The following is a 25791-nucleotide window of genomic DNA, read 5'->3' as shown; positions in this document are numbered from 1 at the left end:
AATAAAAAATTTGTCATTTTTGTACAATATTTACAATAAGCAATTTCCAAATAACTTGCATGAAGTGGATAATATCTTGCTTAGATATTCTTCAGAGATAAACTATTTTTCCACCTCTGCTTAACTCTTCACAGATTATTAACATATAGAGATAACTAAATTAAGGTTATTTAAACAGCTTGTAACAAAATTTCATTTAATTTCATATATACATAATTTTAAAGTAATTAAACTGAAATATTTACAAACCTGTATCTATTAACATACGTTATTGCACTACATAAAAGTCTGCAGTAACTTAACAATATTTGTATTAATAAACTTAGCAGAAGAAAGGAAGCAGATAAATTACAACCATAAGCGAGAGACTTCCCAAATATGTTCTTAATTTTGTCAATTTGTACTGTATTGTAATACAACAAGCAATAATTTTAGGATAGGACTTATAACTTATTTCCAGTCACTAATAAAGTCCTAACCCATTCTAGATAAATGCACCGACTTGATATAGAAATTATTGGTGGCTTGTCAAATCTGATTACCTACTGTCAAAATGTTCTGGACTGAGACCATTCAAAAATGCCTTGAACCAGCCCTATTAGGAGTAGAAATTTTTCACTATGCCATTCTGTAATGTAATGTATGCTATTCCATAATATATGCTGGGCTATTCTCAGATGAGGAAATATATGTTTAAAAAAAAATTACACTTTTCTGAGGAAAGCAATCTGAAGCAAAATTGGGACCAAAGATGCATCCTAATCTACATATGCCTACTTTTTCAAGTTTGTGGGTCACAATGTCTCAATATTTCCTCTATACTAACCCTTCTGTGTGCACATGGGGAAATCCTGTTGCATGGTATTTGTTATAGCACATTATGATGGGGAACAGATACATTTTCACTAAGTTTACCCAATACGTACCACAAAATTCATAATCATGGTCTCAATAATATACTACAAGGTCCCCTCTATTATAATCAGACATTTGCCTTTAAGCACCAAATATAAAGATTTCCGACTTGAATGAAACATAAGCTACAATCTTACATTTTATGTAGGTGCATAGATATATTATTAGGGAGGATAGGAGGCCTCCCAATTCAACTTATATGTACGTACATAGTTTAACTAGACCAGTGAGTTAACATTCTTAACTCTTGTACAGCTGGCTCAAGGATTTGTTCTTAATAAATGTATTAATCTTAAATTGCAACTTGAAAATCTGATGACTGGGTCACTTGAAAATACTGAAGATTCTGACAAGATCTCATAAGGATTTGCTCTCAAATCTATATATTCACTATTTGAAAACAGCATTGACAAAAAATAAATATACATATTGTCAGTTTGTGTCCTGTCAACAAAATCTTAAGAGAAATTGTCACGTAAGCAATTCAAAATGTTCAGTTTTCCAATCCTTAAGTTTTTAAGTGGTTATAATTTTTCGAATAAGATGAAAGATTAATATATTTATTAAGAGAAAAACTGGGTAAGTCCTATGAGTTATGAATTTTAGCTGAATGGAAAAACACAGTACATACTATATACTCCCAAAACTCACCAGGTTTATATTTAAAATTTAAATAATGCTTAGCTTTGTCGGCAAATGGGTTTATTGGAGCTTCCCTCAAGTTTTGATTTACAGTATCTTCCACCTCAAGTTTATTTCATGCATACAGATTAACTTACTGACAGTTAAATACTTTGAACTCTGACATGGTTACTGTACTGCACTTTGTCAATGCTTAACAGGAGGAGCCATGCAAGTTTCCTACTGAATGAAAAAAACAACACATAAAATGTTCCAAGCTTTTTTACATACAAAACACTACAAAAATATTAGACGCACAAAAAGTAACCTCAAATTCTGCTACATTAGCACCAAATACATTTCTTTCCATCAAAATTAAAACTTTTCTTCTAAGTAAATGAGTAAATAGTATCCCTGAACACAATGTATTATATACAAATTATTTATAATTTATACAAAAACATATATATCTTGATAAAAAGCAATTTTGACTTGAAACAAATTCAAGAATGGAGTTTTACTCATACTGTTCCAGAATGATTATTGTGTAAAACTTTGAAAATGTGTGGTTAAAGACACGGAACTGAACAGTAGCCCAGATAAGTCATGTACAAGCATTCCCCGGTTTATGATGGAGGTTCTGTACCTAGCCTGCATCATAAGCAAAAATTGTCGTAAGTTGAAAAATTGTCGAAAATCCTAAGAAAATCTTACTTTTAATGCTTTTTGGAGCCATATTATTTCTGTTAGAAATAATTTCTGATGATTATATTTGAAAAGCCTTGGAACGTCATACGTACAAACAAATTCTGAATTTTATTAAAAGCAACATTTTTCAGAAATGTTGAATGTGGGTTTATTTGCTGATAAGGATACTTTTCATACTTGGCAGGCAAGTATATTACTCTTTAAGCCCATCAAGATAAAATGTTTGTTCAAGACATAATTGGGGAAGTCAGAATGACATGATAAATTTACCCTTCAGGTTCAGTACAAAGGGATGCTTTAAATGGGAATTCAAAGAAAAACTTCTTGCTGAACTGACAAAATATTACTTTTTTACTATTTCCGAACCTTTGTACAGTTCATGTGGCAAAAAACTATGATAACTTGCTTTCAAGATGGATAGTTTGTGAATTTACGGAAGACATGCTACTGTAATGTAAGTGCACTAACTGTAAAGCTGATCAAATAATTTTAACTCGATACTTTGGTAGCTTGTCACCAGCCAGTAATGCATTCTGGTTTTACAAACACAGAACAGATTAATGAACGGTGGCTAATTTGTTGTTGGTACACTTGATCTTATTGCACTTTTTGCTATACATGCTCAATCTTGCCATTTCTATTTAAAAGATTTTAAATAATGCTGTAGTTTACTAGGGCTAAATCAGAGGTTTAAAAATTATGGTATCCCACACCATATCAATAAAAATGCAAAAATCTTAAACCAATGGATATTTTACACTAAAATAATCAATTACTGTTTAATTTTACTGTAAAAGAAATTTGGCCACAATTTATTAGCTGATATATGCTTCATTATAATAATGGAATTGTCTTCAACTTAATTTTACTTAATTTTTTTTACATTTTACTTTTCAAATTACAGTATTTATATCTTAGTTAAATCAATGAATAAAGATCAGAAAAATTCATTCTCTTTTCCAACACTTGCAAAAACTACTACCTCCCTTAATAACCATTGTATGATCATGGTGCTTTTTGAAACATTTGAGGGATTTTTAAAAATTTATTATTTTTATTTCACATCTGTAAAGGGCTGTCTGTACTTCTGCTTGGATCAAAATCATTGATGGTAACCTCAGTGTTATAATTTGCAGCTAGTATTATGAAATAGTATTCTTGTTTAAACAAAGCTTTTATTTCAAAATGGTTCACTGCCTGAATTAAAAATTTCGTTTATGATCATCTAGTGTAAAAACTCTCAGAATTACCGTAATCTAAATGTTAAGATTCACATCAACTGTTCTGTAAGTTTTTTCCAAGAAAAACAAAATTTTCAATGTTATTTGATTGCCAGTTACCAGTTTGAAAAACGATCTAAAAGCTATTGTTTATTATGATTATGATGTATAGCTATCCATAAAGAATTGTGTAACTTGGCTAACATCTGGAACAAAAATGATTTAACTAATCTTTGTAAATTGCAAAAAATAATTTAATCTAGTCTTGATCTATACTTAATGAAGTACAATGAGTAGTGGGTGATGCTTGCACTGGGCCTTGTATATAACACTATTCATAGATTATACTATGACTCTGCTATAATGTTTTCTGCCACATATACTTTTCATTGTTCCCTTTGGTAACACAGAAAAATAAGTAAAACTTTTAAGGTTCACCTTTCTCCAATTATTACTAATAATTTAAAAATATCTGAAGCACTTCACGAATCTAGATTGATAAATTGATAAAAATACTATGTTATTTTTCAGATTTACAGTGGATGTGAACTGGTATCACATTTAAAAAGAATCAACATCACATCTGATGAAGTAGGATTATAATAATTATACTGATAGCTTACCCAAACCACAATAAGTTAACATTCTGAAATTTCATATACTACACAGATATTTTAGATATATGGCTAAACTTTTTCAAGATTTATTTTCCCTGCTTGAGTAAGTTATAAACAACCTGAAGTGAGTGAAGCCAGAAAGTTATTTGAAGAACAATACATCAGAGGTCCTTCTATAAGGATTAATCAAACGATTAATCATAAGCAGTTCTGCACAGCCAATCATGTTTCACACAGCAAAAACCCCACATCTGGGGCAGGACATCTTGAGTAAGACTAAGGATGGACCAATGCATAATACTAGAAACCCTATTATATATTTCTCTACAAAAATAACTGGAAAAAAAGGCAAGAGTAAAGAAATCATTCACAGTTGAACAGCTTAAAGAATTTGGCTGTTTGCGATAGCTATTTCAATACCTGATTGTGTGATCTAATGAGACTTGCTACTGAAGCTGATTGTAGCCAAACACTAAGAATTTTTCTGATGGCTATTCAAATAACGCTTTTATGGTTGTACCAATCCATGGTATTGATGCATTTCTCAGTTTTCATAGATTCATAGTAAGTTTAACATGCATAATGTAGATTACAAAATGTTTTGTACATACAATTTACCTGGTAGTTTCGCTGCTATAGTCCCTGACAATAGGCAGCTAGATAAAAAAAAAAAATTCCCACCAGTACGATTGGTACTCCTGGGTGATACTCTTCTCCCCCGCTTCTACTGGAGGTTGGTAGTGACTATGGTAGTGTCTTCAGATATTCCTGCTGCCATGACACTGTAAACACACGGGCGGGAGGCAGCTAGAAAATTGGTTTTTGCTAGTTGGTGGTTCTGTTGCTAGTTAGCAAGTTTAGTGAATCTCCTTAGTTTTTTCATATTCAGCATAATTTTTTCTGTGTGCTTTAGCCTAGGCGAGTCATGTCAGACTAGAGTTCTTCATCGGTTAGGTGCTGCAGAACTAGGTTAACCAAGGCTAAGTATGACTCATTCGAAGTGTGTGAGTTGCAGGGGGCAAGATTGCTCTCCTCAGAATACGTGTGACGAATGTAAGGATTGGAGTGCTCAGGCATGGAAGACACTTTCTAACCATTTACATAAGTTGGATAGGGATAGGCAGAGAAAAGCCTTATCCAGAGCTAATATAGGGAAAGATTCCTCTGTTGTTTTAATTAGTCCGGAAATTCCCATAGATGAGCCTCCTACTAATATTCCTAATGTTAACACTCCTTCGTCTCCTGCCCAGGACCCCGATGACCCCTAACCCGATACCGTTGCCAGTCTTAAAAGGTCAAATGAACGCTGCTTTTAAAAGTAGTTATGCATAAAATTGGTGATTCTCTGCAAATTTTGATGGATGATAGGTCCAGTGCTAAATCTAATGTGTGTGAAGTGGAGGAGGTGTCTGCTTGACCCACTCGTGCTCCCCAGAACCTGGGAGGAGGCATGCCGACAGTCGAAGGAAGGTGAGTGGGGACTGCTCTCGAATAGGCGCCCCCTCAGATGATCCAATATTCGTTCCCAAGACGTGACAGAATGCTATTGGAAAGGCGTTTCTGGGAGACATTTACCATCTAGTGACTAGTGAAGACTTTCCAAAGCACCGTCAGCGTTTTTCGGAAATTTCACATCCACTGGAAAGGACAAGAGGAGCCTCACCCTCTTCTGTGCCCAAGAAGAGAGCTTATGTGTTTGAGGAGGATCCTACTCCTTCGTGTAGTTGGTCGAACTCCTCTTCAGACTCTGATGAACATACAGAGAAGGTCGCAGAGGGGATAGACTCAGAGCACTTTAGGGCGCCAGTTTTGACTCCCTTTTCGCATTCTGCTCTTACTTCTAAAGGAGTAGTGTTTGATAAGTAGTGCAGGCATATGTTGAACAAGAGTGATATTGTTTCTGTGAAATCTAAAGATTTTCCTTTTCAAGAATTGTCTTCTTCCAAGAAATCGGTGGATTTCCGATTACCAGAGCAACTAGTGTCCAATATGCGCCCGTCAGGTAAGCGGTCGACGCCCACTGGGCACCCAGCGACAGACAGCTCTCTTGTTCCTGGCAGGTGCCCGATTCACGACGTCCATGGGCTGCCGCCGGGCGCCAGGCACCTGAGCACCCTCCTTCTAAGAAGCACATTAACCCAGAATTGGCAATCATCTCTTATAAGTTGGATCGCATTTTAGGTTTGGTACAACCTCAAGGAGCTGTAGATCCTACTTTGGGAATACAAGATTTGTCTCCGGTATCGTTGGAAGAGAAACAGTGAGACTCAGACGTAGAAGAGGATAATGCAGACAAAATCTTCGAATAAAGCATATAAATAACTCCTTCGTTTCTTCGTAGCAAATTACCCAGAATCGTTTGCTCAGAGGGAGCCCGTCTCTCCGGAATCATCTTGGAATAGGGACAACATTAGAGTCGTCAAAATTGCCAAAATCAGTTTTGTCTACCTTGGCTAAGAAGGCCTTAAAGAATATTGAAACTTGGCTTAAATTTGAGAGAGAACAGGGAAAAGGAATGTTCTGTTTTCCCCCATCTCGGCTGTCTTCCAGGAGAAATATTTGTTATGGGATACAAGAAATGTTTGCTTTAGGAAACACTGCTTCTTCTCAAGGAGATTTTTCTTGTCTGGTGGACCCCAAAAGGAGATCAGCCTTTTCAGTTGCTAAAGTAATGTTCTCTTCATTGGAGATCGATCATCTTCATCTTCTCAGGAGCGTTTTCCATTCCTTGTAAGTAGTGAGTTTCCTTGATTGGTCAATTGGGGCATTAGGCAGAAAGTTAAAATCCGCCTCCTTACCTGAAGATGAGTTTGCAGATGTTTCCAACGTCATTTACTGTATAGACAGAGCGATCAGGGATGGTGCCTCTCAACTTGCTGCCCTTTTTATGCTAAGGATTTTGAAGAAGCGTGAATTATGGTGTGCTTTTGCTACGAAGGGAGTGACTAGAACTACTCTCCCCTTTAGACAAGAAACTTCTTTTTCCTGAACATACAGTATTGACCTAAAGGACCTCTTCCTACAGGGAACCGTCAATCAGTGGTTACAGACCCAGCCTTTAGAAGTATGCCCTTTCGAGGGAGAGGTACATTTAAGACCTTCACAAGAGGCAGAGGAAAACCAGCAAGTGCGTATTGCAAAACCTTGTAAAAAACCCGCAACAGGAGAATCAAGAAAGTGAGGGTTTTTTCCTCCATGCAGTAGGGGGCGAGACTTCAGGATTTTAGAATATCAGATCCCTTTTGCAAGTGATCCACCTTTAGTGGATTCTCCAATTCCATTTCCAGCATACTTGCCAGGGTCAGAGAAGTTTGTTGTCCTTCAGGGGGAGGTAAGCCAACTTCTAGAGAAAAGAATCAGAGAAAGTAGTAGCTCCAATGGGACGGGGTTTTTACAACTGCCTGTTCTTAGTCCCAAAAGCTTCTGGGGGGTTGGAGACCAGTTCTAGATGCGAGTCAGCTGAATCTTTTCGTTCACAAGACAAAATTCAAAATGGAGACTACACAGTCAGTGCTTTCATCCATTCACCAACACGACTGGATGATATCCCTAGCCATGAAAGACGCATACTTTCATTTCCTGATTCATGTGGAGTCGAGGAAGTTTCTCAGGTTCGTTTTTCAAGGGGAGACTTTCCAGTTCAGAGCCCTACGTTTCGGGCTGTCAGCGGCACCACAAGTCTTCACCAGAATAATCTCTCATCTAGCAAAGTGGCTTCATCTGATAGGTGTCAGAATTAACCTATACCTGGACGACTGGTTAATAAAGTCGAGCTCAAAAGAAAAATGCATGGAGGACCTTCAAAAGACGATGTTAGCGAAGAAATTAGGCCTTTTGGTGGATGTTCAGAAGTAAAATCTGGTTCTGAGTCAACAGATTCTCTACTTAGGGATGATGATAAAATTCAGCGAGTTTTCTGGTTTTTCCTTCTCGCCAAAGGGTAAATTCAGCCCTAAAGATAGTACACAAGTTTCTAAATTTGAAAGCCTGTTTAGTGAGAGCTTGGACGAGCCTTTTGGGAACCCTCTCATCGGTGGAACAGTTTGTCAGTCTAGGCAGACTGCATTTGTGACTGATGCAGTTCTTCCTGAAAGCCAACTGGAGAAGAAAGAAGGATTTGGACTCTTTCGTATTCCCGATTACGAAAGAGATAAAAGTGGACCTCTAGTGGTGGAACTCGGAAGAACAACTCGGTGTGGGGAGGAAAGTTACAGAAGTCGGAACCGAATCTTGTCCTTTTTTCTGATGCCTTGGACAAGAGCTGGGGAGTAGTCCTGGGGGAGAAGGCAACATCAGGACTTTGGCAAGATGATCAGAAAAAATGGCATACCAACTTGAAAGAGCTGAAGGTCGTTCACTTGGGACTCCTATCCGTCGTAGAGGAAGTAAAGGGAAAGACAGTTGTTGTCAATGCGGACAACACGACTGCATTAGCATACAACAGGAAGCAGGGGGGAACACACTCCTTCTCGAAGTTGTGAGAGAATTACTGTTATAGGCAAAGTTGAACCAAGTGACCCTCATCACGAGATTCATTCAAGGCAAGCTCAATGTCAGAGCTGATCTTCTAAGCACAAACAATCAGATAATTGCGTCAGAATTGACTTTAAATCTGTCAGTGTGCAGACAATTATGGAGATGGTGGGGCCAACCACAGATAAACTTATTTGTGACGGCAAAAACAGCTTGCCTGATGACCTATTGTTCGCCAATAACAGACCCACAAGCGTGGTCAGTAGACGCTTTTCTCATAGCTGATCGAATCTCGAACTGTATGCCTTCCCCCCATTCAAGATTTTACAAGAAGTAATAGTCAAGTTCAGACTATCAGAGGATTCCAGGATTATCCTAGTGGCCCCCTTTTGGCCAATGAAAGATTGGTTTCTGGATTTGCTGGATCTGCTCTCAGACTATCAAAGACTATTGCCACAAAGAGTAGATCTACTCAGACAACTGCACTGCAACAAACTCCACAATGGGTTACCAGCTCTCGCTCTAACCGTGTTTCGACTGTCGAATGTTTATTATGAGAGAAGGGATTTTTGAAACGAGAGGCAAAAGCTATCTCTAGATTTCCTCTTATTTTTAAAAGGAAGGGAGGAAATTGTCGTCACTTACTATAAAAGGCTACAGAACTATGTTAAGCTCAGTATTCCGACATATAGAGGTTTGGATGTAGGTACTAATAAAGATTTGGAATACTTGATAAAATCCTTTAATACTTCAAAAACGAAAGAGCCAAAACTGCTCTCTAGATTCGAGCCACGGGAGAACTAATCTTTTCAAGATCTGAGAAGAAAAAACTTTTCCTAGTGGCCTTGGCTACCGCAAAAAGAGTGAGTGAAGTTCATGCCATGGATGAAAAAGTAGGTTTTTCAAGGGGAAACTCTACTTGCTCTTTGATAATAGGGTTCTTAGCTAAGAATGAACGCCCGTCTAACCCTTGGCCACCATTTTTTGTGTTAAAAGGTTTGAGAGACTTGGTAGGCTCTCATGAGCCAGAATTTACTTTGTGCCCTGTGAGAGCTTTGAAAGCATATATTATTAAGACAAAGAATCTTGGGGGCAGTTCAGATAAACTGTATTGTTCCGCAAAAAATCTGTCTCGCCCGAAGTTAAACAATGCCATTTTCTTCTTTTTGAGAGCTGATTAGAGAAGGTCATTCTCAAATATAGGAAAAGGATCAAGTTGGTCTTCGCTATGCACCATTTAAGCGACATTACGACTGATTTTGAGAACTGCAGTACTTTGGGTCCATTTGTGGTAACTGGCACAGTGTTGGGTAAGGGGGTCGAGGTGGTTGTTCCTTCCTCTAAGTCCTCTTCGTCTCGATAGGGTGTTGAGTTGGTGGGGTGTCTGGGGATACATTTTGTGCTTGGAGTACCTCCCAGTTTTTTCTTAGTTAGGGAGGTGTGAGTGTCCTTTGTTAGGTTAGTGGTGATACTCTTGTGTATTATTATTTCGTTGTTTGTACTGCATCCTGGGCAGGGGCAACCATGATTACCATGTTAGTCCATGGTACTAGCCCTCGACTGCATGGCTACCTCTGGTATCAGACAACTGGTCTATTACCACGTCGATACAGTTATGATGAGAGCCCCCAGAGGCAGTCACCATTTGGACAGCTCACCTAACAGGTAGGAACTACGAAGGCTTTACATAGCGTTAATTTTTAACTGCAATGACCTTCCCCCTTCAAATGTGGGGAATCAGCAGTGGAACTACCAGGTAAGTTGTATGTACAAAAATGATATTTTGATAATAAAATGAAGTTTTGTATATACCTACTTACCTGGCAGTTCCAATTAAAGCCCACCCTCCTCCCCTATCATTGGCAGGTGAGGCATGAATATCTGAAGACGCTACTGTAGTCACTACCAACCCCCAGTAGAGGTGGGGAAGAGTATCACCCAGGAGTACCAACCGTACTGGCAGGAAATTTTTTTTTTTCTAGCTGCCGATCGCGTCGGGGACTATAGCAGTGAACTACCAGGTAAGTACTATATACAAAACTTAATTTTATTATCAAAATATCATTTTGCAACCATACATGATGTAAAAAAATACCAAGTAAACCTCAATATAGCTATATTATAATGAACATGAAACTTTTCAAGCCACAATGTTTGATTCAATAATTACCTCAGAATTTCTTTGCAGAAGTAAAACAAGTTTGCCTTGCATGGCAGTTTGTAAATGGTATTCATGTTCTTTACAGCATCCATTTGGTCTCCGCTGTATTGCTTTCTTCCTTTTACTTTTTATGTTCCCTCTGATATCTTACCATCTACTGAACTACTTTTTTTAAACAATACCTCGCCAAATTCTAACTATTATTTAATCAAAAATCCCTCGACTGTTCCTTGCAAGTCTCAAATGTGACTTAGTGGTTTTTATTAAAATAATTTATGACAATACTGTAATTTCAATATGTTTGAGGCAACTGTTGCTATGTGATGTATACTGAATGTTTATAGTTCTTCAAGTTCTTTAAAAAAATTATTTTAACTGGCTTCTTATTGGAAAATGACCCCCAGTGTGTTCCAAGAATACTGAATATTTTTCCCACAGAAAAAATTACATAATTTTCATCAAAAGATAAACACTAAATATCTGTACTGTAGTTAAACTGATAATCAAACTGTTACAGTATATAACAAATATGATAAAATGGCTCATGATAGTAAATTACTAAGCATTTTGTATACTAATTACTCATCAACACTTAGATGTTCTTCTCTACATTAATATGTTTCTGTACACACTTCATTTCACATTCACAAACTTTCAAATTTTATAATCATACAATGAACATTCTCAGCCAAATACTCATCATACACCAATAAAAATAAAGTACATTACAATTCTAAGTTGTGGACACTACAATACACATGGTACAACTCACTTATGACTGCAGTTAAGATTGCTGCCATACTGAATGTTCAATAAAGACGTTCTAAAATTGAATCTTATTAGCAAAGCAAAGAATTTGCTACACAAAATAGGTTAAGTCCAAAATGTATTACTCTTACAAAATATGATACTTTTCCGGTGAAAATTGTGAGCGACAAAAGGATTCACTGGTATAATTGTGCTCTGGATAGACATGGGTCACAATCATTACTGTATTATGAAACTTAAAAAGTATATTCAAATAAACAAATAAGTATACATATCATACTCTTGGATGTGATATTCATAATTAGTAATTCCGTGAATGATCCTGTACGCATTATAATTTCACTCATTACTGGTTATCTCCCATTCTTGCCAACTATTACAAAATTGCTCTTTGTATTTACTACTGAATGGGATTTGTGTATAAATTAATTGCAATAATATTTGCATAAAACTGTACCTAAGAGTATCCTCCAACCCTCTCGTGTAGATACTCAATAGGATAAATCTATACCACTTGCTAAACATTTTGAATGTCAAATATTACTTTAACTTGGTCTTTTTTTTAAGTTTTCTATTGGTGAATGACTGCAAGGACAGAATCAAGCAAAGGAAGACGATGTTAGGGGACTGATTTAAGTTATGATAAAACTCTATAAAGTAAATTTGTGAAAATTTGTGCTTATATTCTCTGGATATCATTTTGAGGGACAAAATTATATAAAATATTCTGTCACTGCTGCTAAAATAAATCTTTCCTGATGATGTAACACTGTCAATTAAAGGTGGTATAGTATTATTTACTACAGCATATGATAAGAAAAATTCTGTCTCGCCCATTTCTGTGTCACAAATTTAGCAAAATGACAAAATCATTATATTTCAGTAAGGAAGTAACAAAGTCCCTGCTTTATATTTAGCAACTCATTCTGGCCATTATCTTTCTTATACAGATGCATTTTCCCCATTTTTGATGACTAACATTTAATGTTGTACAACATCCACTTCTATAAACAAAACTAATCCTGTCCTCTACTGGTGCAAGTATACCATGTTAATGCCCTTCACACCATATTTCAGAAAGCCTACTTATTACTCTGGTAAAAATACAACATTCTAAGCTATAAAACAGGCTACAAAAAAAGCATTTACTTGTCTAACAATATGTAGTACCTCTAATATAGCACGAATGGATACCATTAGTTTTACCATTGCTCCCATCTTATAACAATGAGCGCTTGCTAATCATGCAGACATAGTAAGGCCTAAAATATTTTAAAGTGAACACTTTACATACTTTTCACATCTGTGTACTTTAAAATTTCACAAAACATCAACATCACTTATGTTACTCTAACAGACATATTTACCAATCACATTCAGAGATGACATTTTAAGATTAGAATGCTATCTGTTACTGAAAAAATATTCTAAATGTAATTTCAATGTATCAAAGGTTGCAAAGCTGATTCCCACAGCGATAGGTCCTTTTATCCAATTCATAGACAGACCTTTGTACAGACCATTGCGAAGACCCTCTTCCCTGAAATTAGATATAAAGTTGCAGATGCTTCAGAAAAAGTGGATATTTTAAAATAATGTATATATCTGTTATCTGTTAAGTACATGCAATATTTTTTAAATTTTCTGCCACATTCAGCACACCCCAATTTTAGTGGGAATATCTGGAAAACGTATTAGATTTTCAAAAATTCCCTTCATCTGTTCGTCAAGGTGAGGCAACCTGCAAGCCCCTGCTTCCTCAGGAGCAGCAGCAGCCTTACTGGAAGTAACACTTCAAACGAAGTATCTCATAGCAAGAAATGAGGAGTATGTTTTGCCATTCAGAGGACAGGAGCAGCCAAAAAGGTAGAGGCATAAATATAGTACACATGGCAGACCTACTTTACCTCCACAGAAAAGTACTTCCACCATTACAACCTCAACAGCTTCAGCCCCAGAGGAGTGTTTGACACCAAAGACTTCAACTGAGCAAGACCAGTTTCAAAGCAAGAACACAAAATTCAACTCCTTGAGACATGATGGTACTGGCAGAGAAATCAGATAAGAAATGTAAGTGGATGAATTTTAGCAAGAGGAGGAAGGCTTTGACCTTCCCTAAGCAAAATCACTCAATAATCCTCGTGGACATTGTGTAAGGAATGAAGGGGTTGGCTTCTACGGGGGGTTTGTGAATGAACTACAGGTTCCCCTCATTTGTCCTATTTACTACACCAGAAATTAAGGGAATTCTGCAAAATACAGGGTTTGAATGCAATAGCACAGAAACCCTCGAACGCCACGGAGGTGATCATCTACTGTGTCCTGGTGTATTTTCCCACTGACAGCAGTCACTTCCCTCTGAAGTAGGAGACCTTTAAACATTTCCACATGAAATCAATTTCACTCCTTCATTGGCATGAGTGAGTTTTTGGCAGGACAAGCTCTCTTCTGGCAGACAAGTACCCACTGACAGATACGTAGAGAAGGTAGGAGGATGGTCTGTTTATTAGGAAAGGCCTCCTAGCCAACATTGAGGGAAGGCCATGAGAGTTATGGGATTTCAAGACCTGTCCAACCTACTCTCCCTGGCCAACCTTTGGGAGCTTAGACCTTGAAGCCCCTAGACACCTTCCTCCTCCCAGAGAAGCTTGTATAAGAACTGCCATGGATGAGGAGGGGCGACTGGTGTTGAAGAGATAAGCTATCAAGGAGGTTCAGCCAAAGACATCAGGCTTTTACAGTTGACTGTTCTTTTGTTGAATCACACCCCCTTCAAGATGGAGATGGTAGACTTTGTGAGATGATTCATCAGAAAAGGCAATGTCCCGTTATCCTTGGACCTCATGGACGCACATTTTCAGTTTCACACTCTTCAAGATGGGGAGACTTGGTATGGAGAATTCATCAGAAAGGTCAACTTCTTGAAAACCTTTTGTATGTAGAGCCGTTAAATTTTTCGCATTGGCTTTCGTATCTCGAGTTTTTCGTAAGTTGAGCCTTTCGTATCTCAAGGTACCACTGAATTTATATTACACATACATATTATATCTTTATATAATCTAATCATTATAGATTATATATCTATATCTACTACATCTATATACTTTTTATGGCATAGCAGCTGTTCATCCTCAAAGGAGTTACAGTCACATGGTCCTCTCAGGGCTCCATACGACAGACCAAACAATTACAAATTATTCTCTTAACAGCTGATCTTGGCCAGAATAATGACAGAATATCAAGGACTCCAAACAGGAGGGCGCTATCACCTGTCCTACAATGACTGCCTTGGCTTTCACAACGTCTAAACCGCACAAATGTGACAACAACATGAGTCAGTGGCCATTTTCATTACACACTGGTCTGTCCAAGAGTTCATGTCCCAAGGTTGTGCTCTGGAAATTGTGTTTGAATGCTTTTTAAGAGCATGATAACTCAAGTCAAGCTAAGTATAGTAGTATAGTTTATGTACTTAGATTTAAGACCCAGTGAAAAGTTTTTTAATTACCTTAAAATTTGAACAGGTAGGCTTGGGTTTATTTGTTTAAATTGGGAGCCAGTAGGCCTCTTGCAAGGCGAGAAGTTAGGAGTAGATAGCTAAGCTATGGTGTACTTGCCGTGCTGTTTTTTCTTGTTTGACAAGTGATACTAAGGATTAAGGCAATAATATTAGAAAATTTTTTCACTGAAACTTATTATGAAATGACCTTTTTAACATTGATAGATAATTTGAGGTTACCGAAAGGGTAAATCGGGATAACTAACGTCTTGTTTATGGAACACAGACACAACGTAGTTCCCAATCGTGCTTGACTTGCGAGCCTTGGTGTTTACTAAAGGCCAGTGTTTCTTTTGTAGTATCTTATAATCAAAATGACAAAATTTTAAGGTAATTTGTATGCTTCTTAACTTACAAACCTGAGGTATTTACGTAGGGGATTTACTTTCACCACAATCTGGAGCCAGACATTTAACTAAAAACAAGGTGGATATTGGTAATTGGCTACCGATGATAAGGGAGGAATCCCTGCTATCCAGCTGGTATGCATATATCAAGGTTCTTGCCAGTGTTGAAGGAATATATTCATACAGATCTACTACAAACGGGTATTACTCTGCCAGTAGTGGTGTCAAAGGTGTGACGTTTGTCTTTTTCCTAAGGGAATATGCTACAAACATTACATACAGGTATTTTTTAAATATGACCCACTGATCATCTTTTCCTTACATCATGCTATGGACACGTACATGTGGCCATGTAGGCCTGGGTTAATTTGAAGTCTTTGCAGCTTATACATTGATATAGGTAGCAAACACTAGGTATTTTTTGTTTTTATTAAACACTTGTTCCTTTTATCATTATTGGGCTACTGTTACACAAAACCTACGTGCGAATTGCTCGGTCTGCTTTTTGCCAGTGGAAATGGCTCATAACTACCTACCATTAGCTAACCCCACAAGGAATAAGGGAGAATTTGGTTGGTGGCTGGATGTGTGTAAAATATGCCACATGCTTTTGGCAGCAAGTTTTAATGGTGAAAGAACTCATTTTTAAGCTGTCTCTTTAGATAGGTTGCAATAGGAGTACAGAAGAAGGAGACTACTGTACATCATTCCATCAGAATTGTGGCATTATTTCTATCCCTCTCCAAGCAGAATCCACTTTTGAACTAATATTCCATAAGCAGTAGATTCTAGGAACTCCCACTTCAACTCCACCAATGGAGACGCAGAGTCTTTCCTTGGGAAAGACGTCACTGTATACAATTTTTTTTTTTTTAGCTTAGCCACTGTTCATCCTTAAAGGACTTACACTCTCATTGTCCCCACTAGGTTCCATAAGACAGACCTCAGTAACTAAATCTAATAATATTTTAAAAATTAGTCCTTTACATATAACTTTTATTCATATCATACCAAAATTTTTTAAATATCTAATTAGATTCAGGCTTATAAATGTGTATTGTTTATCTGTACTAAAGACTAGTATAGCATTAAGATCAATATTTAATACCAACTTACCTATAAACTTTGGTTAGAGTGCCCATTATAGTCTTGTACGAGTTGCCATTACCAGTTACATTTGCTGTCTGCATTCTTCTACGAACAATATCCAGTGGATAGGAGGAAGACTGGCCTACCAAACCTGCGACTGCTCCAAACATCATCCTCTCTAATGGGTTTGGTTTATCTCTATCAGACATAGCTGAAAAAGATGTTTTACCATGTCAGAAAAAGATATTTTTACCATTCAATTCAATAAATGTAATTTTGATATAAAAGATTTGTAAAACAAACATGTGCAACATCAAACAAGTGAAACATTTCAACAAACTGAAATGATACTCACAGCTGTGATAATTTTTTAAAGTTTCATAGATGCCAAAACTTGTACCTGCATAAGGTATCACACCAAGTAACGTTGGAGTTAACCCTCTGTATAAGGTTAATGGCCCTTCATTCTTCCAAATCTTTGCAAAAACCTAAAATTAAAAGTATGTTACTAAAGAAACTCTAAGTTTAAAAGTTCCCTCTCACTAACCAGTAATATAATTACTAAATACAGCATGAAATTCCAACAATACACTAACTGGGTTTAAGTTGGCTTGGTTTCTGTAATACATTTTGGATAAGAAGGCAATCATACTGTATAAAGAAATATATTAAACTTGAACTGTTGCAACATGACAAATTTTTAATCAATTTGTATTTTTCATAACTAACAAACCTAATATGTGGGGGTACACTCACAATTATGAAATACACCTTTATATAAGAAATGCATTTGCAAACCAGTCTCTGAGGCAGAAATACACACAATAAAATCCTAAACATCCAAGTCTCACCAATTAGTAGCACAGAAAACAATACTCACTGACAAACTCCAATGGAGGGTGCTATTCAAACAAAGTCCCTAAATATTTTCCCATTTACTGAAGACTAGGTAATGAAATTCTTTAGAAAATTACTTGTCTGACCCATTTTATTCATATTTGCCAGTACGTACCCCAGTTTCTTTTATGTACTACCATAAATCAGTTCCTTTTAGCAACTGCACCTGAAGTTTTTTGACACATGGGAACTGTTTCTCCATGTAAATGAACAGGTTCCTCTGTATGACACTTTATAGTCTTTGGAAATTCGACACAAGCATAACCTCTCAATTTTTAAATTCAAAACCTTGACAAATAGTGTTGAAATATCTTAAAAATCTTACATTACTTTTGTCTTAACTTTTAGTAGTACTTGTACTTGTATTTGTGAAATATAATGGTAGGTGGCTCTCAAAAATCCTAAGTGATCTTGCATACATTTAAAAAAATTGATTACCAAAAATACTCTTGAATTTTGTTCAAATAGATATGCCTATTTTTTTCATCAAGTAGATGTGTCTTTTCAAGTCATTCCTAGAATTTAAAATACCTGAATTAATGAAGAGTAAGTATCCTTGTGGGTTACAGCCATCCTTGCCCGAGCCATATCCAATGGATATGTCAAAAACTGAGAGGTTACACCAGCTAAAGATCCAGCTAGAAATCTGTAGTACTGCGGTGTTCTGCAATAGTAAATAATAGAAAATAAAAGCAAGTACAGTAGCTTCTTTTTATTATTACAAACAGCATACACATACAAACAACACCTTGCATGATTTTCAGACCCAATTTACTGTAACTGCTTGTAACTTAGCTTTCAACTGTAAAGAACATAAACATATGCATGTGCTTACTATATATTTATTTTCCTTCCATTTACACAGCAAACAAGTAAAAGTGAATGCAGGATATGCATATTACTTTTGTCAAAATTGATACACATCACGTACAGAATTTCAAAGAAAGAAAATGCTCGTTCTGAAGATAGATGTTGAATGGTAAAATTCATTGTCTTTTACCAGTATTGTATCACCTATGTATGTACACACACAGTAAATATATAACTTCATGAAATCCTTATTGTTTTCATCTTACAACATATTAATAATCCTTACAGACTAAATATATTGTATATGAATTAAAACTAGATTTCGATTCCCTATTTAATCTCTTGAAAGGTCAAAACCATGATATAGCCTGTTATTCATTTATGTGATTTTGAGGAATAAAATCACTGTTTTGCTGTTGAATAACTTTTCAACAGCAATGAAGCAGTAATGTTTAGACAACTCATCTTTTGCAATTGACAAAAAATTCTGATAGTTATGATCTACTTCAGCAGAACCATTAATGTGTGATCATTCTTTCAACAATGGCAACTGTAAATGCCCAATATCAATTTGTAGATAAACAGTGTACAGTATAAATGGAAAAATACTGTATATCACTATAACAGAAAAAGGAAAGAACAGTTTCATAATTAAAAGGTGATTAACGTTATCATATTATCAAGAGCAGCAATCTAACTGAAATTTTTAATTCTATATAGGGCATAATGGATTTTCTGTAAAAAAAATTTATTTAGTATATAAAGGCTCCAATAATTTAATTACAAATGGAAGATTCTGACTGATTTTCTAAAACTTAAAATTTAGGTAACCACACAATACCATTTAACTATGTTCTGGGACTAGATTGTGTAACAACCATAGCATGTGCTCAATCTGCATAATATTTTTACTTCACAATGATTTATTTTGTGATAATAATTAGCTAAATTAAACTGAGCTTCATCTGTATCATCATTGCATAATCAACTTTTTGTAGAAATTATAATAATTTTTGATAATGCATTTTTATCCATCATTCATTACCTTGCAAAATATAAACATGGATTCAGTAAAATATACAAAAGTTATCTCATTTCCATAAAATTACTGGATGATAATTTTGAAGTACAGTGCTTCAACAGCTGGTCTTGATTTATATAGCCTACAGTAAAACTAAAATTTTCAGTGACAAAATAATTTATATAGTATTTTCATGTGGAGCCTATTATAAGCACATAACGTTTTGTTATAAAAACAGCAACTTCTGTTAAAGAAACCTTTCTTTATCTACAATAGGACTGAACAGAAAGTCCTTCACCAAGATTTGGAACTGCCAGAAAATAAAGTACAGTACAGTATAGACTAGTATAGGGAGATAAAATATGTCACTTTTTAGGATAGGTAAAGGCACAGCTAAATGGATAAAAACAAGATATGTAAAGGGCCAATACAAAACAGAACCGATGTATCTAAAATGGGAATTTCGTCGTTCTATCTACATGGTATCTGATTAAACTTTTGAACAACCACCTATGAGCTTCAAGTTCCAATGACAAAAATTGTAGGAAATAAGAAATATAGTCTATATCCCTTTCTGTATTACAGACTTACTGACCTTATCATAGTTTGGTTACAGGCATCTGGTGATCAGCATTTTATTCACTTATTCAACGTGTTGACACAAACACACATGCAGTTTCAACTGTAGGAACCTGATAATCAACATTTAACTAAACAATACTTTAACTGTCACCATGTAAAAAAAAAAGAAGAAGAAGAAGAAGAAGCATTTTACTATTTAGAACTGAAAAAATCAGCACTCTTACTTACTCTCTATTTGGTTCATCAATTCTCAGGAGAATTTTGAACTGTTCATGGGATGTAAACTGAATTGCTGCATAGGGAATAATGCGAGCCATGGTGGCAGAGTTGCCACGCCAAAAACTAAACAGACCTTCCTTACGATAACATTCAATAAGGAAACTGATGGCATGTCGAGCAGAAAATTTCTGTTTTGTTGCCTGTAAAAAAAAAAAAAAAGCATTTATGTACAGTACATTTGTACATAGAGTATTACAGAATCTGAACAGCTGACATTGGAATGACCTAAATCCTCGTTCTATATCATGAGAAGCAATAGACACAAAAAATCAATAATATATACATACACATACCTGGAAATTTATTTTTGTTCTGTCAAGTGGAGCAATTGTTGATTTTGCAAGGGCTCCAGCCATTGCTCCAGCAATAAGTGTGATGAACACTTTCTGAGTACCCGCAGCAACCTACAATGAAACAAACATACTTTAGTGAGACATAATTTTATTCATAACTACAATTGCCAACAATTAATGAACAGCAAACTATCCCATATTAATTGAATGACATGGAAAAAAATTAAATGAAAACAATTGTACTAGTTAAAAGTAAATAGAAGCAAAATTTCAGATATCTGAATGAAAAGATATAAAAAGGCCATGTTAACTAGTACTGATATTATGTATAACAATTCTGTACACTATTCCAGTCTTTGAGAGATTCATGTGATGTGACTTAATAATCAGCCTACTATCACCAGGCCTATTCAATTAGTATGATTAGGTATTGACTACTTTTACTATTTCTGTAATACAGTATGTATTCTCAAACCAGTGTTGACTTTCTTTTCTATCTTCATCATCCTTTTTCTCTTGAGGAACCCAATAAGGATCTTCTTGCTGAGAACATATAATTGGCTGGTATTACATTTTACATATACCGTAGCTTTCTATGTTAAACTTCATAGCCATGTCCAATCCCACAACATTACATACTCATAATTAATACTTCCCATATTACAATGCCCTTGCTTTCCATCTTTCAAACAGTTATGGTGGCTTTATTCACTTTTCCTTGGATGCAACTGTACTTTGGTTAGGGCTCTAATAAGCTTAAAAAGTCCCTCCCAATTTCTGCCACACACACAACTTGAACAAGCAGTTTCCAATATGTATTGTGATCAATCTTAAAATCTTAGGAATGATTCCGTCAGTGATGCTATGCTTAAAAAAATAATTTTCCTCTAATTTTCCAAATTATATTTTCCTCTAATTCATGCACTTCTACTGTCAAGAATCAGTCTACACCCCGCTTTTTTTACCATAGTCTTGTATTCTCCTTTCTACTTTTAGTTTTTCTTTCCTTTCCAATCAATTTTCTACTGAGAACCAGCTGGATAAAGGCATTAGGTTGTGTATACCATTGGTCTACATAATAAAAATGATATTGTCATGTTACAATAAAGTTTTATACATACTTACCTGACAGATATATACTTAGCTATAGACTCCGTCGTCTCCGACAGAATTTCAAATTTCGCGGCACACGCTACCGGTAGGTCAGGTGATCTACCGCCCTGCCCTGGGTGGCAGGACTAGGAACCATTCCCGTTTTCTAATCAGAATTCTTCTCTTCCACCTGTCTCCTGCGGGGAGGCTGGGTGGGCCATTAATCGTATATATCTGTCAGGTAAGTATGTATAAAACTTTATTGTAACATGACAATATCATTTTTATACATTCAACTTCCCTGCCAGATATATACTTAGCTGATTAGCACCCATTGGTGGTGGGTAAGAGACAGCTAACTACTGAAATAGACAGGTAAACAACATATGTTGTAGGTATTAATAAACCTTGGTTCCTACCTTATTAGGCTGAAGACTTCGCGGCTACTGCCTTGGAGTCTGCTTAGCCTCAAGAGCCTCAGCGAGATATTGATCTATGGCTAAGAGTTCTTGTGGGTCTGCCAATGGGGTCTTATCCACTTACTCGGCAGAGCCTAAAGGCCTTTGTCATTGGGTGCTATTCCACTAACATGACAATACACCTTGTTCAAGGAGCACAAAACCGATCCCGATCACCTGATCCTAACATCCATGTTAGTTCTAAGATTGTAAGGAGTTATCCCCGAACTCCTTACAAACAACCAAAAACTCGAAACATAAATACACTTTCATTACAAAATATACAAAAAAAAATTTTGTACTCCCCTACTAGCCATACATACCCTTGATCCCCTACCAGCAATGACACTATGCTCCCGTGCGACATTAGTGAGCTTGCTAATAGAAAACCAAGCACATATCTGACAAGAGGGTTTAAGTACGATAAAAACACAAAATTAAGGATCAGTCTTTGCTCCAAGACCCAGTACTGTATCTGCTGATACAAAAGGACCTAGCGAGAAGCACTTCTCATAGGTCACTCTCACATCCTTCAGATAATGAGATGCAAACACTGAATTGCACCTCCAATATGTAGTCTCAATGATATTCTTTAGAGACATATTCTTTTGGAACGCCAAAGACGTTGCTACTGCCCTCACTTCATGTGTCTTGACCTTTAGAAGACCGAAGGATTCCTCCGAGCAGTTCTTGTGAGCGTCCGTAATAACGCTTCTCACAAAGAAGCCAAGGCCGTTCTTGGACATGAGTCTTTTGGGGTTCTTCACCGCACACCAAAGACCTTGTTGACAAGCTCCCATCTGTCTCTTCCTCTCTAAATAATATTTAAGAGCTCTCACTGGATAGAGAGATCTCTCTATCTCTCTGCCTACAAGGTTAGATAGGCCTTTTACCTCAAAACTTCTGGGCCACGGTTTGACGGGTTTTCAGTTCTTTGCCAGAAAAAACATTGTCTGGAAAGAACAGATGGCAGCATCTCCTTTGAACCCCACCGTGGAATCCAGAGCGTGCAATTCGCTCGTCCTCTTGGCTGTAGCGAGAGCCACCAGGAACAAGCATTTCCTAGTGACGTCGCGGAAGGAAGCCAGATGTAAAGGCTCGAATTTATCCGATGAAAGGATTTCAGGACCACGTCTAGATTCCAACTAGGTGTTCTAGGAGTAGCTGCCTTTGAAGTCTCAAAAGATCTAATTAGATCGTGTAGATCTTTGTTGCTTGCAATGTCTAGGCCTCGATTCCTAAATACTGAAGACAGCATGCTTCTGTATCCTTTATTGTTGAGACAGATAGGTGTGATTCCTCTCTCAGAAAGAGGAGGAAATCGGCAATATTCACTATAGAGGTACTGGAGGAGGACAGCTTCTGACCCTTACACCACCTCCTAAAGACTTCCCACTTTGACTGGTATACTCTTCTCGTCGAAGCTCTGCGGGCTCTAGCGATAGAGCCCGCAGCCTTTATTTGCGAGAAAAGCCCCTCGCTCTGACAAGTCTTTCGATAGTCGAAAGGCAGTCAGAGCGAGACCTGGGAGGTTGTGATGAAACCTCTCGAAGTGGGGTTGTCTGAGTAGATCTGGTCTGTTTTGGAAGCGATCTGGGGAAGTCCACTATCCACTCCATACCTCGTGTAACCATTCCTGGGCTGGCCAAAATGGGGCTATTAGCGTCAACTTCGTGCTTCTTCGAGCTACGAACTTCCTGAGCACTTCCCCCAGGATCTTGAACGGGGGAAAGGCGTATGCATCCACACCCGACCAATCCAGGAGAAACGCGTCTATTGCGAAGGCTCTCGGATCTTCCACTAGAGAGCAAAAGATCTCTATTCTTTTGGAGAGGAACGTCGCAAACAGGTCTATGTGAGGTCTCCCCCACAGGGACCAAAGACTTCGCACACTTCTTCGTGTAGAGTCCATTCTGTGGGAAGGACCTGATTCCTCCTGCTCAGTCTGTCCGCTCTCACATTCTTGATCCCTTGAACAAACCGTGAGGAGAGTTATGCCTCTTCTTCCGTCCAGGTTAACAGGTGTCTTGTTAACTGATAGAGGGAGAAAGAGTGCGTGCCTCCTTGCTTGCGTATGTAAGCCAGAGCCGTGGTGTTGTCCGAGTTTATCTGTATCACCCCGTCTCTGACTATCTCTTCGAAGAACTTTAAGGCTAGGTGTATGGCCACTAGTTCCTTGCAATTGATGTGCCAGGACACCTGTTCCTTTGTCCAGGTGCCTGACACCTCCCTTGCTCCTAGCGTCGCTCCCCATCCCGACTCCGAAGCGTCGGTAAATAACACTTGGTCTGGGTTCTGCAGGGCAAGCGATACGCCCTCATTCTTTTGAAGAGGAGGGATCCACCACTTCAAATGATCTTTTACCTCTTGTGGAAGTGGAAGAAGTCCGAGAGTTGTCCCGTCTTCCAACTCCACACCCCTTTCAGGAAAAACTGAAGAGGGCGAAGGTGAAGTCTCCCCAGAGAGAAGAACTTTTCCAGTGAGGACAGGGTCCCTAAAAGGCTCAGGTAATCCCTCGCTGAGCTCTGAGCTGTTCTTTCTCTCTAAGAAGCTCGAGATTCTCGACAAACCTCGAGTGATTCTTTCTCGCGAAGGATATACTCGAAAACCCCGAGAATCCATCTGAATCCCCCGATAGACCAAGTTCTGGCTGGGGATCAGCTGTGACTTCTCGAGGTTGACGCAATCCTAGCGAATCTATCATGTTCCTTGTTACTGATAAGTCCTCCAAGCACTGAATCTCCGACTTGGCCCTGATCAGCCAGTCGTCCAAGTAGAGGGAGATGTTTATTCCCTCTAGGTGAAGCCATCTTGCCACATTCGCCATCAGGTTGGTGAATACTTGTGGAGCTGTAGACAGACCGAAGCACAGAGCCCTGAACTGAAAGATCTTGTCTCCTATTACAAAACGAAGATATTTCTTTGACAAATGGTGAATGGGAACGTGGAAATATGCGTCTTGCAAGTCCAGAGAGACCATCCAATCTCCTGGACGAAGAGCCGACATTACTGAGGCGGACGTTTCCATGCGAAACTTCTTTTTCTGAACAAAGCGATTCAGGGCGCTTACGTCCAGAACTGGTCTCCACCCCCCCGATGCCTTTGGTACTAGAAAAAGGCGATTGTAAAATCCCGGGGAGTGTGGATCCTGCACAAGTTCGATGGCCTCTTTTTCCCACATTTGTTCCACCATTTGAAGGAGAGTCTTTCTCATTACCGGGTCTCTGTACCTCGCTGACAGTTCCTGAGGCGTAGATGTTAGGGAGGGCTGTTGTCGAAGGGGATTACATATCCCTTCTTTAGGACCGACACTGACCAAGGGTCGGCTCCCCTTTTTGCCCATACTCCTGCAAAGTTCAGGAGTCTGGCGCCCACTGGTGCTTGAAGGAGCAACAAGTCACTTGGATTTCTTGAAGGGCCTAAATGAAGACCTTCCTCTCTTATCAGAGCTCTTCTTTCTGGCAGGGGGACGAGCCGCTGTACCTCCACGAAAGGGCTGCTGAGGAGGACGAGAGTCCTTCTTAATCGCCGACACTACAGGGCGTCCTTTCTTGGACGTTTGTGTTAGTAAGTCTTGTGTCGCCTTCTCAGTTAGCGAGCGAGATATATCCTTCACCAACTGAGAAGGAAACAGATGATCCGATAGAGGGGCGAACAATAAAGCAGTCCTCTGGCTCGGAGAAACCCCTTTCGATAATAGGGATCCATAAACTGATCTCTTTTTCAGGAGACAGCACCCAAAAAGGGAAGCCACTTCACCCGAACCGTCCTGTACTGCCTTGTTCATGCAGGACAGGACGCTATGGAGAATCTCTGGGTTTTTAAGAAACTCCGGATCCTTAGATTTGTTGGCCAGAACTCCGAGTGACCAATCCAGAAAG

The 25791-nt window shown here is 37.8% G+C and overlaps 1 protein-coding gene across 7 annotated transcripts in view; it reads right to left on the bottom strand.

Moving 5' to 3' along the window:
• Positions 1 to 179: 179 nt before the first annotated feature.
• Positions 180 to 25791, bottom strand: part of LOC135219417 (mitochondrial coenzyme A transporter SLC25A42-like) — a 110881-nt gene continuing 85269 nt past the window's right edge. For all 7 annotated transcript variants that reach the window (XM_064256293.1, XM_064256370.1, XM_064256217.1 and 4 more), the window contains exons 4-9: positions 20361 to 20471; positions 20017 to 20207; positions 17907 to 18039; positions 16834 to 16966; positions 16506 to 16689; positions 180 to 13023 (exon numbers count right to left, since the gene is read on the bottom strand). In XM_064256293.1, the coding sequence (XP_064112363.1) occupies positions 12888 to 13023; positions 16506 to 16689; positions 16834 to 16966; positions 17907 to 18039; positions 20017 to 20207; positions 20361 to 20471 (888 nt within the window). In that variant the 3' untranslated portion in view covers positions 180 to 12887. The remainder of the gene's footprint in view (positions 13024 to 16505; positions 16690 to 16833; positions 16967 to 17906; positions 18040 to 20016; positions 20208 to 20360; positions 20472 to 25791) is intronic.

The sequence above is a fragment of the Macrobrachium nipponense genome, chromosome 11 (assembly GCF_015104395.2).
Source record: "Macrobrachium nipponense isolate FS-2020 chromosome 11, ASM1510439v2, whole genome shotgun sequence".
Classification (NCBI taxonomy): domain Eukaryota; kingdom Metazoa; phylum Arthropoda; class Malacostraca; order Decapoda; family Palaemonidae; genus Macrobrachium; species Macrobrachium nipponense.
Note: the sequence above shows the minus strand (reverse complement) of the source record. Positions and strands in the feature narration are given on the sequence as shown.